The sequence below is a fragment of the Epinephelus lanceolatus genome, chromosome 11 (assembly GCF_041903045.1).
Source record: "Epinephelus lanceolatus isolate andai-2023 chromosome 11, ASM4190304v1, whole genome shotgun sequence".
NCBI lineage: Eukaryota > Metazoa > Chordata > Actinopteri > Perciformes > Serranidae > Epinephelus > Epinephelus lanceolatus.
Window position 1 is genome coordinate 18,514,275 of NC_135744.1, and position 19,135 is coordinate 18,533,409.

At 39.7% G+C, this 19,135-nt stretch overlaps 1 protein-coding gene across 1 annotated transcript in view; it reads left to right on the forward strand.

Annotated features, from left to right (window-relative positions):
* The first annotated feature begins 785 nt into the window (after positions 1-785).
* The window catches only part of cltca (clathrin, heavy chain a (Hc)), a 48,328-nt gene continuing 29,978 nt past the window's right edge, over positions 786-19,135 (forward strand). Inside the window, exons 1-2 of the mRNA XM_033649458.2 lie at positions 786-1,096; positions 15,246-15,453. Coding sequence (XP_033505349.2) covers positions 1,055-1,096; positions 15,246-15,453 — 250 coding nt within the window. The 5' untranslated portion in view covers positions 786-1,054. The remainder of the gene's footprint in view (positions 1,097-15,245; positions 15,454-19,135) is intronic.

A 19,135-nucleotide genomic window follows, 5' to 3' on the forward strand; every position in this document is an offset into this window, starting at 1 on the left:
ATATACAATAGTGACAACAGTTTTTAGACTTTCTGGCTATGATACATGGTAAGATCTTGATGTTTTTTTTAAAGAAAACATGCCTTTCAGACACAATTGAAGGTTCACAGGTTCAGGTGGTACATAATAATTGAATTTTTTATTAGGTTTTTAAACAGGCCAGTTTTTAATATTCTAAATATAAATGTATTTAAATTCAGCACCTCAGGTAGTATTTAAAATTTATTTGGCATGCCTCTCCCCCGTTTTGCACCACCCTCTTCCCCCTCATAAGTAGCGAACAATCCCTAATGTGAATATTTACCAGTATTGTCTAACAAAAGGCAAATAAAAGGTGATTTATGGTCATGTGATAATAGAGGATGTGTAGCAGACTGACTGGGAGCATATCAAAACTTAATTTAAATGAAATTATTGTTAGATATATGGTTATTGAGAACAAGATAAAGTTGAATTTCTGACTTGAGCTCAGCGTGTTCTGATTGGCTGAGAGGAACAAGTGCACAACACGTAGCACTGACGTTAATTTACAAAGACGAATGATGTGGCAAAAATCAAAGGGCGAACAGAAAGAAGTAGTTCCACTTTTACATTTATTTTTATATATTTTCATGTTGAAGTCTCCTGTCGCTGTTTGGTGTTTCAATGAGAGTACTATACATATATTAAATATTTTGAATTTTAATAATGAAATCGTTATTATACGCGCCATGATGCACTTTTAAAAAAGTGTGACTCGGTATTCATCCGCCGTATTGAGTGCACTTCCATTTCCGGGATGTTTTCTCTGCAGACCAACCTCCACCGCCATTGCAGGTCCAGGGAGTCGGTGTAGTGGCAGTCAGTCGTTAGCCAGGGGAAGCCCGCAAGTAAACAGTTTGGGGACGAATAAAAAAGTACCATCACACCGACAGCACGTTTTACACCAGGCTTAGAATCAATTCATTTGGACTTTAGACTAGAGGCCCCCTGGCTGTCCGGCTAGGATCTGAGAGGAGAAGTCGTAGTTTGTTAGCATTAGTGGAAACCGGAGGAGAGTGCGAGAGGAACCGCCATGGCTCAGATCCTGCCTATTCGCTTTCAGGAGCACCTGCAGGTATGTGGATGAATGAATTGTCAAATTGTTGGGTAAAGTTTGTCTTTCAGTCGCGATCGCCACGAGATTCCCAGCGGCTCCAGAGACTTTCCAAACACAAGTTGCTAACAAGCTGAGTTAGCTTACTCGAGCTATGCTAACTAGCTTGGCAGGGTGGATGACGTTTATCTTAGTTAGCATCTAGCCTTCTTGCTAACACTTTGAGTAGCCACCCTTGTTCGTGATATAAATGAAGAAACGTCTGCAATACAAAGACATAGGATATATGAATATTGCTTAGAAGTCGTTATCTAAAATGTTGTGTTATCCCGGCCCTTTCTTATAAGTTAACGTTATATTGGCCGTTAACAAATTCTTAGAAAAGGTACTCGTTTATCTGAGTAACGTTAAAACTGCTGTAGTACAAACGGGCACTGTCAGTTTGCGATAAAGTTTGTTTGAACAACTTAAATAACTATTCACTATCTCACAGTGACATGGTGGGACCGCCTTCTAGACTCCACTTACAATGACATAGTAACGTGACAGCTGAATGAAAAGTGAAAATATTTCCTCTTTGACACTTCACTTATTTGTGTGGCGTTCACATACTCTGTAAGTTTCGCATTGTCCTACAACTTTGAAAGTGATTATCCGACCTCCGGAGGATATCACGTTGGCTGATTGTAGAAATGGTCATGTGGTGTGTTGGCTTGTCCCACTGCTATCCGACTACACATATTGAATGACTTTGCCGAAGTTGGCTGCGGCTCAAGTATTCACTGACTTCTGTGTCTGTTGATCTGTGTCTGTTGTCAACCCCTTTCGATATGGTAATAAACCTGATATCACACGTTTTTGTAATACTTAAAAAAACAGGTGTTTTATGGACTGAACTAGCTTCTCGGTTTAAATGGCCACACCTTTACTATAACCTCAATAAAGCTGCCAGTTCGTCAGGTTGAGGAAGTGGAAACATGCACGGTTCCCTGAGCTTATGGATTCAGTCTGGAGAGTGCTGACTTTCAAGGTGTTATGAATAAATTATAGTGACTTTTGGTGTTTCAGTCAAGCCTCAGATGAGAAATGTGATCTCCCTACCTCTTGGCTTTAAGGAAGTAATTTGTTTATTCAATCTTTTTATTTGTTTTCTGGCCTGGTCTAAAGACAAACAGCATTGGGCCTCACAGGCTTATGAGGCTGATGACTTTGGGCTAATGTAGACAGTTTTCACTTATAATCCTGGTTGTTTCTCCAGTTTCCCTAAATTTCCAAACAGCCCTGTCTACGCGCAACACTTAGTAATGACAGCAGTGTTTTGACATTGATCCCTCACATGAGGTCAGAGGTCATGGTCAGTACCATTGGAGTAGATTGTGACTTGTTCAATGACAACTCAGCAGAGTGAATGTTTAAACCCAGGCCTCCTGGTCTTATTATTGCTTCCTGCTACTCTGAAACCATCAATTTTCAAACAGATCTTGTGAAAATAGTGAGGTGAGTCTTGTTCAAAGCAGGTGGATGCTGGCCTCAGATTTTGTTTGCTGTTGATGATGTTACAATAAAAGATATGGAACATTCGTCAAAGTCACAGTGTGGCACAGCATTCTCTGTTATTGCCATATTAGTTTCAGCAGCTGATGAGTTAATACGTAGGCCTATCACAAGAGATTATATGGAGACCGAGCTTCACAAAGCTAAGCAAAGGTCTTTTGTGCATACAGTTACAATGAAATGATTATGGACTGATTTTTAACTCCTTTGTTAAGTCCTCTTGATTGTGGGAGTGGGAGTGAAAAGAGAGAGCAATACAGAAGTGGTGAATTACCGTGGGCACTGTGAATTAAAATTGAACTAATATTTTATTGTCAGTGAAGGGAAAGGCGTGCACAATCATGTCCTGACACTACATCTCTGCAGTTAAATTATATTGGAAGCTTTCATTTGAGAATTTTATCAGAGGAACCAGTGTACACGAAACTTCAAGTAGCTTTTTGTCATTCATACTCGTTGATATGTCTTAACTTAAATATATGTTTTCTGCGTAATAATAGAATTACTTCTTGCATTTTATTTAGATTACTTAGTGTACTTTACCGTAGTTCTCTGTGATATGAACTGTGTGCTTTTCTAGATTTGTGTCATTGGCACGTCACAAGGTCATTCTATGTGACTAATCACCTCCCAAGGGATCTCCACCAACTATCACTAATGCATGACCTGCATATGCTGTTTCATGCATGTTTCAGCATGCATCACTTGAGTCGATCATGCAGAATATTAGATCTGAACAGACGGTATGACCTAAAATCTGTAGCAGGATAGTCCCACAGTTGTGTGAGTCAGGTGCCATAAGGTGAAGGCATGGTTCCTCACAAGAGCACCCAGATAGCAGGAAGTAAGTTCTCCCAGTGTATTGATGCAGTTGATCCACAGGCTCCTGGAGAGACCTACCTGTCATTAGCTTATGGTTGCTTTGGTGTGGTCATGATTTTTCATACAGCTATTACAACATCCATGCTCAGCAAAGTAGGTTAAACTATAACAGTAGAGTTTGTTTTACCACTCATAGTGTAAGTTGAACCTGATTGACTACTGTGACTTTAATTATCCTGTTTTCCAACTCTGCAAACAACAAATCAACAGGGCCACTATTTTCATTTTCCTCTGTATATAAAAGCTATGTAATTATTTTAAAATTTATTTCACCATGCCACCACATCACCCAAACTGTAACGCAAAACTTTGAGAGACTTTATTCCAGTAGACTGATGTTTTAAATTTGTAACAGTGGCCTTGTCATTTTACAAATTAGATTTTTTAGGCCTCAGTGTTATGTTATAGGGTTCAAGCAAATCCCTCATTTGCACTAAGTCTTGTAAAACAGCAAAAAATAACCCCTCCTATTTCTTATACAGTTTAAGATGCTAGAAAATTTAGATGTCTTAAGAAGTTAGTATTAAACAGAATCATAGCTGTCCATTTGAATGTGATGTTGGATAATCACTAGGGCTCTAACTTAAGATTTGTCATCATCAACTAATCTGTCAATTATTTTCACAATTATTCAATTAATTATAAAGTATATAGAATTTCCCAGAACCCAAAGTGGCATCTTTAATTTGCTTCTTTTGTCCAACCAACAGGCCAGAACCCAAAGACTCTTTCCTTAATATTTTAAGTGACAAAGAAAAGCAACAAATTCTCGTATACGAACTTGAACCAGCAAACATTGACATGATTGATCGATTATCAAAAAAGTTGGCAATTAATTTTCTTTCGACTGACTAATCAATTAATCCACCAATCGTTGCAGCTCTAGTACCACAATTGTTGCAGCTCTAGTACCACAGAGAAGTATCAAGGGCCGGTTGATAAGTTTATGGTCCATTTAATTAAAATACAGTAAAATTGTGATAAAACTCTCATATGCAGATATTATACTATTGGGTCTGTTGCCACAGTGAGATGAACTTAATAAATGGCCAAATATGTCGAAATAAAAATAATGCTAATTTAAAATTTGTTGCATCCCATTTATTGCAAGGGAGGATAACACACATGATTCTCACCTTGACATTTTCCACAGGATCTAGATTTTTCTGGACTTAGTGTAGGGAGCCTAAATACAGAGCCAGCTGGCCTTTGCCCACGACAGATTAAAAGCATGCATTTACCTTGGTCTGTGCTCTCTGTCTGTCTCTCCCCCGCTGTCTTCCTCCCTTCCTCCCTCCCTCCCTCTCCCTCAAACGTTGCAATTGTGTGTCCTCTGTCATCCGGTCAACTTGCATAGCTTGCATTTTTATATATCATCCATTTATACAGTGTCGTGCAGACTCCAGTTAAAGAACTTAAATTGCACAAGTGTCGAGTGAAATACTCAGAACTCAGTGCCTCACATCTTTCCCCACACAACATTGTATATGCACTCACATTGTCATGAGCCCCACTTTGTACACTTACCCTAACAAACTGAAAGTATGTGACGCTGAATGAATGATGTTCAAAAACCAGTAGTAGCTCCTACTGCTCAGGAGCTTATCATTTTAATGGTTCTTATCATTTGTGAACCAGCATCAATTTTAGACTGGTCCTCGATACCCACCCCCGCCTGGGAGATGGCTGTCTGTAATAATTAAAAATGGCTGTTGATCCTGTTTATGTAATGACAACATGGTGCCCATTCTTTGATGAGAAAGGCATCTCTTGCATATAGTATTTAGTAAGCAGGGTTTCCTTTCCTGATGAAACGGTGTGTTAATTCAGCACAGCATTTCACGCATGTGTCCATAATGACATGTTATAATTTATTTACTTTCCCTGCATATGTGGATGTTTTGTAAGTATACACAGTAATCACTCATGTTTACAAAACATGTCGTCAGCTTTTCTTTTCTTACTCGACTAAATGCAGCATAACCACTGAGAACCTCTTTGTTAAAAAATAAACAGACAAATAAATGTGTAGTTCACATTTCTGAGGCAAGAGTCTTTAAGAACATCTAGCAATAGTGCTATCATTTATTAAAAAAAAAAAAAAAAAACCTGTATTGACCTATCTTGTATACTAGAGTTGTTCTGATACCGGTATCGGGATAGGAAATGCCTCCGACACTGCCTAAAATTTTGGATCTGTTACGTAACCTGTCTGAGGTTTTAAGTAGTTTCACACCCAGATAAAACAAGTTTTACCGACAATCAATTCTTCTTCTCCTCCCTAAAACTGTAGCCTATACAGCAAATTGTGCTGTGCAGCCATTGGCAACCGCTGTTGTAGAGCTGAGAAGTAGCAAATTTCGCAATTTCTGTGGTTGTAATTGTTTATATTGTAGGGTTTAAACTGAGCCATGACATACAACAATCATAGCAGTTATTTCACATCCATACAGGGTCAGAAGTATACAGCTGTTAATTTAATTTTTGTTTTCATTTTAAGGTAATGGTATGGTTCAGTATTCAGTATTGGCTGATACACAAGTTCAGGCATTGGAATCGGTATCGGGAAGTATGAAATGGTATGCAACATCTCTATTAAGTACTTAATACTAAAACAAACATTTTACTCACATACTTAATCAAAGCAGGGTTAGCCACATGAGCAAATAATCAGACAACCCCAAAGTAATCAGAGTTTTTGAGAGGGGAAACAAAGGCATCACAACATTAAAATTATTACCCTATCTTTCCATTGTAAACACCTGTTAGGAGTCATTAGTTCAGTGGACACAGTACCCTCACATTCCAGTAGTTAACTTTGTGACTAAAATGGTATTTTGACCAAATGGAATAAAATAAGACCCAGAACACAGAAATACATTTTCTCAAATACCAGGATGACAAAGGTATGTATGATTTGGGCAGCAACATTGTTCTATTATCTAAGGAAAGCTGTGGACACACTTAACAAATTTTCCCAGAATGCTGATATGAGGGAAAGAAGACGAAGGAGTGTAATTGGTAGTTTGGTTTATTCAGATAAATGTGGGTAGTTTTAAATTATATGTTTGTGGTCTGAGAGAGGATTCAGTTCCCTGAATACTCTGAAAACATGGGTGTTGAGACTTGGCAGCTCTGACAATAAATGCATATATTTCAGACTTATTTTCAGTGATGTTTGATAGTATATTCATTTTTTTTATATCCATATCATTAAATCACTACAGTTTGCCTGGTGGGAATGACTTTAGCTTATAGTGCCACGCTCTTTAAATACAACCTTACAAGGTTTGCTGGTTGCACTTTGAACTGTGCTAGTAATTGACCAGCTGATGTCTCGTGACAAGCCAGTGAGGATACAAATCTGCTGTGCACTTGACATTCTGCAGCCCTGTCTAAATGTAAGATAAAGCATACATTTGTGAGAAAAAGGAAACTGCAGTCCCAAAACCACCTCAGCAGAACAAGCCTGGAGTGGAGATGGACGAGCTCCAGAAATGCATGCATTCCTTCCTTCTCTCCCCGTTCTCTTTATCTAACTGTAAAGGCAGCCCTCTTGGTCCTCACCCCTGAGCTGGTCACATGTCCCCCACCAGCGTCACATGGTAGTGGAGGAGGCAGCATTGGGCAGGCCTGTTGTTTCAGTCCTGGTAGACAATGGGTCCCTGGTTTCCTGTTGTGGAGCACTGCAACGAAGTGCTGCAAGCCTCAGCACATTACATAGCACATCCTTCCCTGCCCTGCCTTGAACTTTACATGTGGGGGGACACATTCAGGGCTTTTTTCTGCTGAGCAAGATGCTGCTTTCCTTTGAAGGAAGAGCATACAGGTTAAATCAACAGATGGGACTCCCTTTGGATCTTTAGGAATAGTTCAAATCTGCTGGCTCATTCCTTATCTCTGTAAGATTCAGAAGCAACCATCAGCTCAATTTTATGGCTTTCAACAGGAATTTACTCAGTTTCACTTAGCTCCCTTACAGAAACGCACAGTGACCTCTAAGCAGCATGACTGTTTTCTATGAATCAGCTCAAATTAGCAAGAAAACTCTGTAACTAAGGCTCATTTTGGGACCCATATTAAATGTATGCCTGATGTTGCACCTGTTGCAGTGAAGCTTTTACGGCTCCACATGATAAAGAAAGATACAAAGATGTTCATTATAATACTGTGCAAAAGTTAATGTTTTCTCATTGAAGTTGAAGTACTTTGTTGCCATTACCTCAAAATTATTTTCGACACCAGGTAACAAAACATTGTTAAAAAAATCCCAACAGGTATTAATAAAGGAGTAGGCTATTTCTGAACATCTGATTCTGAACCAAGCATTATAGTCACAGCATAAACCAGAAATATGATGGTACTGCAATGCCGCTAAAAGCCAAGATGAGTCTTCGTCTCCACCAGGACTCAACAATTAGGATTGCCCGATTGCCTAAGGCAAGTAAAATGGCAAGTCGGGCCAGTAAATCTAGTAAGTCACCATCAGGCAAGTGGTGAAGAAAAAAAATTAAACATGTCGTTTTTTTCCTGAGCTGCTGATGGAAGTTGCTAAGGAGTGAACCATCTTGTTACCTTATCATTTCTGTTGAGAGATGTATTTGTGCAGTATTGATGGGGCACTTGCGAGAAAATGGCGCTGGGTTAAAGATAAAGTTTTTCAGATGAAGCAGCCATTTCGGGTGATGTTAAAGGATTTGGGCGAAACTCCAACTACATTTTGTACCATAAAACATGGTTGTTTCTTGAATGCATATCACGTTTCCAAAAAAGGTCCCAGGAGTGCCACAACGAGCCATTTAGTCTTTTGTCTTGACTGTTATTTGATAACTACTAGTAGATAAAACCATTTGTACAGATGCAAGTAAAAATGGACTTTACACAAGCAGGTTTCTGACCCACTTGTCTGATTGGACCAGTAAAACAAACAAACAAAAAAAACCTGAACCCTTCACATGCAAGTGAACTTGGAAGGGATTTTCATTACCTCATTTTTCCCATTAACTGATGAAAGGATGGGATGTGCATGGACTTGAGCTGATGTGTTTTGGTTCTTCTCTACAGTACACTGTGAATGGAGCTGTTAATAGCAGAGGGTCCTGCCCTGTGATCCAAGCCCCTACTGTGAAGTTTATTACACTTAGTCCATTTATGACATGTATACTGTAGGCTGTGAGTGTTTGCCTGCTTGACCAGTATACATTTTCTGGTGGGCAAAGAAGAATGAGAAGGGTATTGTTTCCAGTGCTGTATTCAGCATCAGTGCTGTGTTACAGCAACTGATTTTATCTCATGGAATAGCTTCTTTGCATATGGCGTCATACATCGGTGTGCTGTTCAGATGGAGGGCAGGCAACTGGAGGCAAAGACTACCATCACAGCATAAACACCTATGATATGCACCATTTACAGCTGTTACGATTGATCAAATTGGAAAAAACAAGGTCCACTTTAAAATAGTAGGATGTAAAGGGGAGAAGTAAAGATAAAAATTAATTAGTAAAGCTTGTAGGACTTGATGTTACAATCCCTTGAATAATCAGCTCAGCTTCCTGCGTGGTATCTTGAGTGGGCGAGGGCTAAATACTTCATTGTCGCTAAAACTCACTGAGTATTAGCGGCAGACGTGGATCAAAAATCTGTCTTCTGGAGGAGCAGAGTCAACTAATGTTTGACGTTGGCATGTTAAACATGCCTTGAATTATATGCAATCACAGTGTGCTGTGACAAGTTATCTGTGTTTTTCGCCACAACTTTATTTTACAGTGTTTTCCCAGACCTCTGGGAATGGTTGACCTAGTAGGTAGAAGATAGTAGCTAAAGTTAGGGTTATGGAATACATCCATGTAAAAAGTTGAAATATAAAAGACAATTATACTCGAGCACATTTCATCACCCTGCAAAAAGTAAGACAGCTGTCCTTTTAGTCGAGGACCCAGCTGCACACAAATTTGTTATAGTCCACCAGACCCGGCTTTCATTGGCTCGCCTTGTAATGTTAGTAATGTTAGGAGGTCTGGAGGATGAGATCATTTGTAACAACGGTCATTTCCACACCAGGCAAATCAGCCAAGTAGTTGTCTTCTTTTTGTATGGATCACATTCAACATGACTTTCAATTTTCAGACGATACCTGCTGCCTACAGGTAATCACTTTCCTCTATATCCAGTTCACACAGTAATTTATCACTTCCTGCCCTGTATCTACATTTTGTGTGTCCTAATAGTCATGTGATTGCAAAGAAGCTATTAACATGTACAAAATTGTCAGCCAAGGCATTCTTTATCAGAGTTTGTGGTGTACTATAAGTCAACTCATTCCTGGGGGCGGTAGTCGATCATCATGTTAGCTCGACTGATTGATGTAAAGGCAGTAAATCTTCAGTAAAACATCCTGTGAGTGAGCAATAAATGGCACTCATTTCCTGACACAATAAAATTGTGATGGTTGGCGTTAACCTCTGAGCTTTCAGCAGGGTTCACTTTCTTTTATTTATTTGCATGGAGCCTCTGCTGTCTCTGGTGCAGAAATATTGCCTTGCAGAGATACTAATTTGGGACATGCCCCACTATAATGTCATGTCATTGAAGTTGCAGTTCTGATAGTCATTAGAACCGAGTGAGGCAGAGAGGTTGAGTTAATGGTTTGTCAAGGGACCAATGATAGTAATGCATAGTGTAATAGTGAGTCACGATGCCTCTCACTTGGAATTCATCGCTGTCATTGCACTGGCTAGTTCTCTGCAACATTAACCTTCAGGTCCGCATGTAAATTGACTCTGTTATCCCTCCTCTTGACTGTGCTTTTTCCTCCTTTTAATTAGCTTTATATCACATGTATAAAAGAAAATCACCAGATTAGTTTGTTAATCATCATGCTAGAGTTTACATGACACTCCCCTTCCCACACTTCCCTTATACTCCTATCACACAGTGAGCGTTAATTTTGTGTTTGAAGTAGGGATGTCAACCGCTATTCAGATACCACTGAGAATACTTTTGACCAGTTATGTATGTTAATGTAGAGGTTTATCAATTTTGAGCTGCAAACCCCCTTTAGCATCACTGTTAGCTCTGTTAGCACCGTTAGCAATGTCAGCACGGGAAGTGGTGCTAACGTAGTTAACATTCTTAGATGGGTTTGCGGCTCAAAATGACTCACCAGGGCTACCTGGGGGAGACTGGAGGGTAGCAACCATGTTTCCGCAGCAACATCATCCCACCACCTGAGTGGTGTTACCAGAGGTAATTGTGAATCAGCGGCGCCGCGAATATCCATGGTAAACTCGTCGCCAACATGTGAAATAATTGGTATGCATTGCTCCTGGGTTATGACTCAGGTCATATCTGAATTGACAATTGCACCAATGACCAGTTCTGATCCTTGCTTATTAGTGTATTAGTGTAAAAGAGGTATTAAATTGCTGTCCAGTCTCCCTTTTGCTCTCCTCTTGCTACACTTTTGTTAATTAGCAGATATATTTAGAGGCTTTGGGCTAGCATCTGGCTATGAAAGCTTGTGCTAACAGCTAGAAGCAGCTGCACCAAGGCTAGGGCAGGCTAGACTAAATGACTAAATGATTTTCCACATTGGTTGTAGCTCCACTGGTTTGACCTGCTTTCACCCAAATTCCTGCCCATTGATGTCATGGCAGCGTTAGTCTGCCACAGCAGTGTTTTACTATAAGGTTTCCATAGCAAACCAGTCTGACAGACCAAACTGTGGCGTGGTCATCTTCCAGCAGTGCAACATCTGTCTGTGTTTGTTGTTCTTTATTCCTAGGAACTGAGGTAACATATTCATTGTGATTAGGCCGCACCACTCTTTCCTGTTTTACGACTGCTATTCATTGTGAATGAAAGCACTTCCTGCTGATCCCAGAATAGATGACAGACGGTAGAGTGGGAGAGTAAGAGACAGAGGGTGCATGTAAATCTGTCTAGAAAACTATTGTGCAATGATAGAGGATAACTCTCCTCTTCTGCTTAATACGTAGACACACCTCAGTCTGGTTTACAGAGATTAGAGAGACGATTGAGGGAAAGGCAAACAGTCGATTCACACAGTCTTAACTGTAGATCTCACAGCCAGTCCATGGGATCTTCTGATATTGTTATAAAAGAAGAGTGTGCTCTTGAAGGAAGATGGCAGTTTCTAGTGATCTGATAAAGCAAACAAACTGTTGGTGGTTATTACTGAAATCAGATTCATGTAGTTTCTAAATAATATTCTCCCTGCAGGCTCTTTCCCTTTGTCTTGGGTTTAAATGAATGTTGGCTTTGTAAACAAGGCTTCCGTACTTGACAATGGCAGTGATAAGAGGCATGGAGGCTCCATTGACATTATTGTATGATGTCACACTCCACAGTGATTAAAAAAAAAAAAAAACTTGAAACACTGCGGTGAAAGCTTGCTCCACAGCAGTTTCTTTCCTCAGAACTGCTAGTTACACTTGTTTTGTCAGGTCATTTACCACAGTGTCATTGAGAGGGAACCAGGTTACACACCAGTGAAAGAATGTGGGTGGGGCAGGCCGAGGGGAGGGTGTGTCCTGTCATTGATAAAAGGTGTTCCCATTTGGTTGAGCAATTCCTGGAACTGTGGTTTCTGTTTGCTGATTAGGACTCAACCACGGCAAGTTGTTGACAGTAGAACCGCATTTTATCATTAGCGAGCCTTAAAATGAATTTTCACCACTAAACACTGTGAAATTGTGGCTTTGACTGGGAAGCCCACCAGGCTTTTTGGCAGAGATCCATTTTGTGTTCATAAAACTACTCTTGACATTTAAAAATTTAAATTAGGGCCCACAAATCATGAATGTGCTAACCTCTGTGGCTGGTAAAGTAAAACAGTCATTAATCATCATTACATTCTAATGTCTAATGTCATTAGAATGTAAATTTAACATTTCTCTGTTCAGCTATTAACTAAATGGTCTTTAGGGAAATTTTATTAGTTATTTATGACCGTGGGTAAAAACATAAGTACAGCGGTCTATGAAAGAGAGGTTATGTCAGATTGTGTCACAGTTTAGATTTCTGCCTCTGTAGCTGTAATGCTAATGCTGCACCAGGTTTTCATGTTAGGTACAAAAGAATTGTACTCTACCCAAGTACGATGCGGATGGACACTGCTGCCCTAGGGACCAACATCAGCAGGTACCAGCAGAGCACAGAGGTGAATCTCTGCTCCTGGCTAAAGGAGGAGTCTCTGCGGTCGGGCGTGGAGCTCTCTGCCTCCCGTGGGAGCTCTGACTGCAGATTAAAGGCAGCAGCGAAGCTTGACCTGGGTCTGTCCGTTCTGCACTACTGTTGATAAAGAGGGATCAGTATGAAATTGAGACTGTTACATAACCAGTTAAAAACTTCTTGTAGTCATGTTAAATATCAGTCCAGTACAGTTGGTGTTCACACCTGATGAGTACTGCACCAGTGTGCACATGAACTGTATTCATGACAAACCATTCACGTGAATTAGAGCATGCATCAGCTTCCTGTGTCCAGATATGGTACACAGTGTTCATACTAATCAAACGGTCTGGACTTTGAGGTCAAGTGTACTCTGATTCAGGCCTGACTCCCAGATGTGAAAGCCCAGAGTTCCTCCTGCAGCAGCCTAAGTGTGAGTCGAGCCCGGGCCCTTTGCTGCATGTCATCACCTCTTTCTCCCCTGCCTGTCCTGTCTCTCACACGCTCTCAAAAAAAACCCAGAAATAACAAAAAAACTATTTGTAAGTACTTATTTGTATTTGCGTGTAAATTAATGTTCAAGGTAATATGAAGTCTAATGTGTAGAAATAATTTAATCCGGTAAATTTGGCAAATGGAAATTATGACACATAAAAGTGCAATTAATTGACTGCAAAATACATTTGTAAAGACATATATACAAAGCCACTATGTCCCAAGTTTGGTCAGAAAATCATGCTTCAGATAGCTTCAGGTTGTTTTACTACATTTGTACAACTGTGTATTGCTAAGACATTGCAAAAGTAGAGGAAGTTGCAACAGCAAGCATGGTCTATATGACATGTTTTTGGTAGTTTCATTTCCTTCTGATTTACTTCACAGCAGCTTTGCAATTTGTCAGCAGGAAGACAGTGAAGTTCTGTTTGTGTAATGATTGCATTTTGTCATTTGCCGCGTTCAGTGTTATTGTTAAAATCTGGTTTGCTGTGGTTTCACCTCAGAATTGTAACCGTTATACATGGTCTGTACATGTTCAAGAGTCTCAGCACTCCTGCCCAGAGCTGTTTTGGCACTGCCCTCAGTAGGTAGTGCTGTGTCAGGGTTTGTGTGGGGCAGGCAGGATGCCCTGTTTCCAGCCTTAGCAGTAAATTAGGCTGCAGAGCTAGCTGGTGTTGTGTGCTGCACAGCATTTCACCCACAGCCTCAGGGTTTTTGCTTTAATGCAGGTTAAACCTCTTTATGCCCTGGATCACATTGTTTGTTCTGCTAGGACACCAGGAAGTCAGAGAAACTGAGGCAACACTGCTGAGCTGTGGAGCTCTTGTTTTCTGATTGAGTTGTTAAAGAGTTTCATGTTACTTAGCTTAATGCAATGATTCCTCATCACAGGTGATTGTCAGGACAGGTGTTCCTCATGCAACAATAGTGCTACTGCATCTTAACCTAATGCAATAGGTTGCAAGAAGACAGACCCTGACCAGCTGCTAATATTCAGACTGCTGTGAGACTACAGTGTTGTGTAATATGGCTAAAGTTGCCTCTTTGGCCCGCGCACTAAGAACTTGGCGTTAAATTAGCCCTCCACCCAGCTGAGCTCTCCAACCGTTGTGACCACGCCACAGCTCCGTGTGTGTGAAGAGCTGCTGCTCAGTGTCAGGCTTGGTGACCTCATCAGCTGGCTGTGGTAGGGCGAAGCAGCTGACCACAGAGTCAGAGCCTTCATATTGGATGCTGTTGTTGTTTGGTCAGCAGTAGGGCTGCACAGTTCATCTAAATATTATCAAAATGTGCAGTATGGCCAAGTGCAATCTAAAATGCAAGGGCTGCGTTTTTTAAATAAAGGTAACATGTGCCACAACATACCATTCTAAATGAAGCAGTGTGGTGCTACAGAGATGCCCCAGTCTACAAATCATATTGCAGATGTAAGGAAACATGCTTGTTTGGTCACGCCATCATGTTTTTGTTTTTTTTTTGTTTTTTTTTTTTCTTTATTTTAACAAGTGAAATTGAAATGCAGAAGTTAACCTTACTACCAAAATCTCCATTCATTTCACAATCGCAATATCTGTTGGATAATTATTTTTTTGCATGTCTGCAACCTTAGTCAGCAGCAGGCATTCTAATGAATTTGACTGGTAGAAATCATGTACACAACTTGAAAGTCACTTCCTGCTTTCTGACAAGTATGTTATCCACCCCCTCTTTATTTTGCCACTTGGTTGACAGGGCATCTCTTGAGAAATACTGCACTGGTTTGCAGTGAAATCAAAATAAATTGGAAGTACCTCTTTTCCAGTGAGGAAGACTGTGATACTACTATTGTCATTGAGTTTCTTGGCAAATTATATTTAAATTGCGAGTTCGTCTGTGGTCTCTTCTGTGTTTGTTTTGATTTAGACTCCCACTCAGCCATCATCAAAGCTACAGAATGCCATAAAAACCTCAACATAAAAACAAAATAATGTAGTTGTCCCCTTTAATTGAAGGCTGTTTATGTTTAACCTAACACGTACCTCACATTTTTTCCCTTTCCTCTTAGCTCCAAAACTTAGGGATCAATCCAGCCAACATAGGCTTCAGCACCCTAACCATGGAGTCGGATAAGTTCATCTGTATCCGGGAGAAGGTGGGCGAGCAGACTCAGGTGGTGATCATTGACATGGCAGACCCCAATACACCTATCCGCAGGCCCATCTCAGCCGACAGCGCCATCATGAATCCAGCCAGCAAAGTCATTGCACTTAAAGGTAAGGCAGCGTGCTGGCATTGCAGAGGCCACATTTTTTTTATATCAGTGAAGGAATTACCAGAGAGAGAACTACAATATATTATTTCAGTGTTGTATTTTATTTAACCCCCTGTAAGGGGCCTGCAGCATTCAGTTCTGACATGTTTGTTCAATATAGCCACATTATCCATTTAATAATTAAGAGTATTTACAAATGATTTTCATCTATTTATGTCCATACACATCCAACTACTTTAGTTTTCCACTGTGCAGTAGTTTTTATTGGCCAACATGTATGTTTTTTTCCAAACATTTGTCCTGTAAATATTCCCAAAGTAGCATATTTTTATTCTTTTTGTCCAGCATCCATGATTGCTTTGACTTTTTTGTTGTTTTTGTTTTTGTCTTTTCTATGTTCTTTTTTTTTCTTTACTGCTTTCTTATGTGTTTGCAGACGGTGAGTTGAAATTTAACTACTTCATTGTGGAAGTAAAATCCTGTTTTCAAGACTGTTAATGAAATATATCATTCAGCACTGCCTTCAGTAAAAGAATGAAGCATATGGACTGTATTGATTATAGCTGACATGACGTTATCCAACATTGTGTACCATTGGACACAACTAAGCTCAGGTTTTGGTACAGTGCTCTTCAAGCCTGTATGTTAGTGGCCTAGCTTTTAATATTTTTCATATATCTGAATCCATCTCTGGATAATTCTTTGGACCTTCTTCTGGGCCATTGAAAATATTTCTTCATAAACAGGATTTAGCTTTCACAACCTTATAGCTTGCTGGCATTCCATCATTTTTATTACATGTACAATTGATTTAGAACCTGTGTTACATGTGGTAATACTGTGGGTAAAATGATTTCATTTTAATTCACATCTCCTCTCAATTTTCATTTGAAATCCATGTCCTTATCCATCTGTGTGAAGTGATAATTCCCCAAACCCGTTATTTCACTTGTTTCCCAGCTTTGTTTAATATTTCTTAATTAATTTAACAACATATGTCAAACTTGTGGTTCTCTCTATACCAAGCGCTGAAGTTTAGTGTTTGCTCCAACAACCAGAGAGCGTAGACTTAATGCGCTGACATGTAATCTGTATGAGAAGTCTAATGGCATCTGATAGATGCATTGATTTGATTTCACATGTTCTTGATGGGACATCATTCTGTTACAATGGGTTCCAGATGAGGAGCAAACTGAGTGAAGAAGAGATATTTGGTTATAACCTGTGAGGCTCGCTTGTCAGGTTGTGAGAAGTAGAGTTAAAGGAATACTTCAACGCCAGATGACCATTGTATATCAGTTATTCACCCTGTGACTTTGTGAAGAAAACTCGTTTTGCATGCTTCCATGGTGAACAGAGACTCCAAAAACAGGGGAGATTGTTGATGAATTGAAGTCATGGGCGACTGTGTTTAACAACAGCAGAACTATATCAAAATATACATTTAAAAATTTTCACACAACTTGTAAAGTATAATCCAAATCTTATTTATCCAGTCAAATGCTCAGTACTCTGCAAGCAGGCAGTAATTTTACCTCACTGAACACGGGAGCTGCTGGTCTGTCACTGCCACGATTAGTTTGTTATTGTGTGACATTGGTGAATCTAAACTGATCGAGGCAGTGGTAGACCAGGAGCTCCCTTGTTCTGCGAGAAGAAATTACTGTTTTTGTCAGTGTAGCCTGGCTTTGAAGAGAACTTGGATGAAGTTTTCCTTTCAGATTAGTTCCCTGTCAGAAAGGGATGTCTGTTTGGGAAGCTCTCAGTGTATGACCGGATAAATGAGACGACGTGGGTTATACTACAGGAGTTTGTAAATTGATATTTTGATTTAGTTTTGCTATTGTTAAATGCGGACCCCTATGATTTCAATTCATGAAGAATTTTCTCTGTTTTTGGATTCTTCATTTACTGGAGGCATGCAAGTAAAACAAAGTTTTCTTAACAAATTCATCGTAACGAGGGGTGAGGAATTGATACACAAATGGTTATTCGGGAGATGATTTACAGTATCCCTTTAAGAAGCATTTGCTGTCCAGCTGATCCAAGAGCCAAACAGCCATGTGTTTCCATTTGTCTGTGTTCAGCTCTTGGCCTTGTCCTTTCTCAACTGTTAAAATAACAGTCTATGAGCCAGACAGCTTGTGTGTTAGCGTTTTGGCTAAACTATTTCCCTGTGGTCAGAGCTTTATGCAATGCACTTAGTGGGTGTCTAAGGCCCTTTGTTCTTTCAGGTTTCTGTAAAGTGACTGTATTATTTTCATCACTTAAAACCACCATTAGGGCAGCTCATTTTACTTGAACAATTTTTAAATTACTTACTGGGCTTGGATGTATTGACTTCAACTAAACATACGTAATGAACAAGAGCAAGTGTCAATATCTTATGATGATGAGGTTATAACCGGTAGAACGTCATTGTTGGTATGATGCCAGACTAATTATGGTAAAAGAACTTTGCAGTTGGGGTGGGACAAAATATCAATGTGGGAACATCAGGATTATTTCCTCTTGTGCAACATTTTCAAAACACTGGCGCCTAATACAAATATTTTTTATTAAAACATGCACAATAGATCCCTCTTATGATTTGATGTACAAGAGTCACTACTTCATGAGTCTTTGTCAACTGAGTCAAAGTGAAGTGAAAAGTAAAGTGACATTAACTAACTTTCAGTAAAGAAGAAACTCACAGGAGGAAAATGGCAAACAGTTCAAACACTGTTAGTCTAGGCCTACTTTGGCTTTTACAACACATCTAGGATAAACAAAATTGCTAAAGACTAAACAATATGCAAGAATGGTCTAATAAACTTAAAGTATGTGGGCAAGGCAACCAACATGCCCAATCACCATCATTATCCTGCTCTTGTGTGGAAGAAAATAGTGTTTCTTCTGCTTTTAATTTCATTTCAGTTTAATCTCAGTCATCAGATTCTGTGAAACTGACACCACAATTCAGTGAATAATTACATAATGGCTGATTTTTGCCTTTCAAGGAGTATTTTTTCTTCTTCAGCTGCACAGTCATGGTGATGCATCCTTGACTCGTTGTGTCATAGGCAACATATTGTGGTAATTACATATTGTGAGTTACCCTGCAATTCCCACCCCAACTTTGCAGGTGTGACAGTGAGCATTTGTGTGAAACTTTCCCTCCTATTTTCAAATGTGTTCATTAAAATAAATGATTAAATAGCCTTTCTTAAGTACTATTCGGACGGTATTAGTTTTACATAGGGATGTGGACTAATGTCAGTTTACCACAGGATGTCTGTAATATAAATGTCCGATTCGCACGGGACAAGAAATCTCCGTAATTCTACCAGAGATGGGAGTGGTAACTCGGTTTGCGCCCTGGCGTCACCTCCGTTTTCGGTATGTGCGTGCTACCTTGCTTCCTGTAAGCATCAGCTGAAGAATAATAATAATTAATGATTAGCCCAATATGAAATATTGCCCTTGATCAGGATCGTGTGTACACAACGATTAGCAATATGGATTTATATTAGGCCTACCTAACACAACCAGAAGTCTTGTGGCTCTGAAAAGTGCTTTCTTCTCGACCTTTTTGATTGGTCTCCCACGTAGAGCTATGCGATCATTAGAAGAATGTCCACTATCACGACTGCCGACAACACAGAATGCTTCTTCAAGCACCTCCATCATCGAAAAAATGCGGA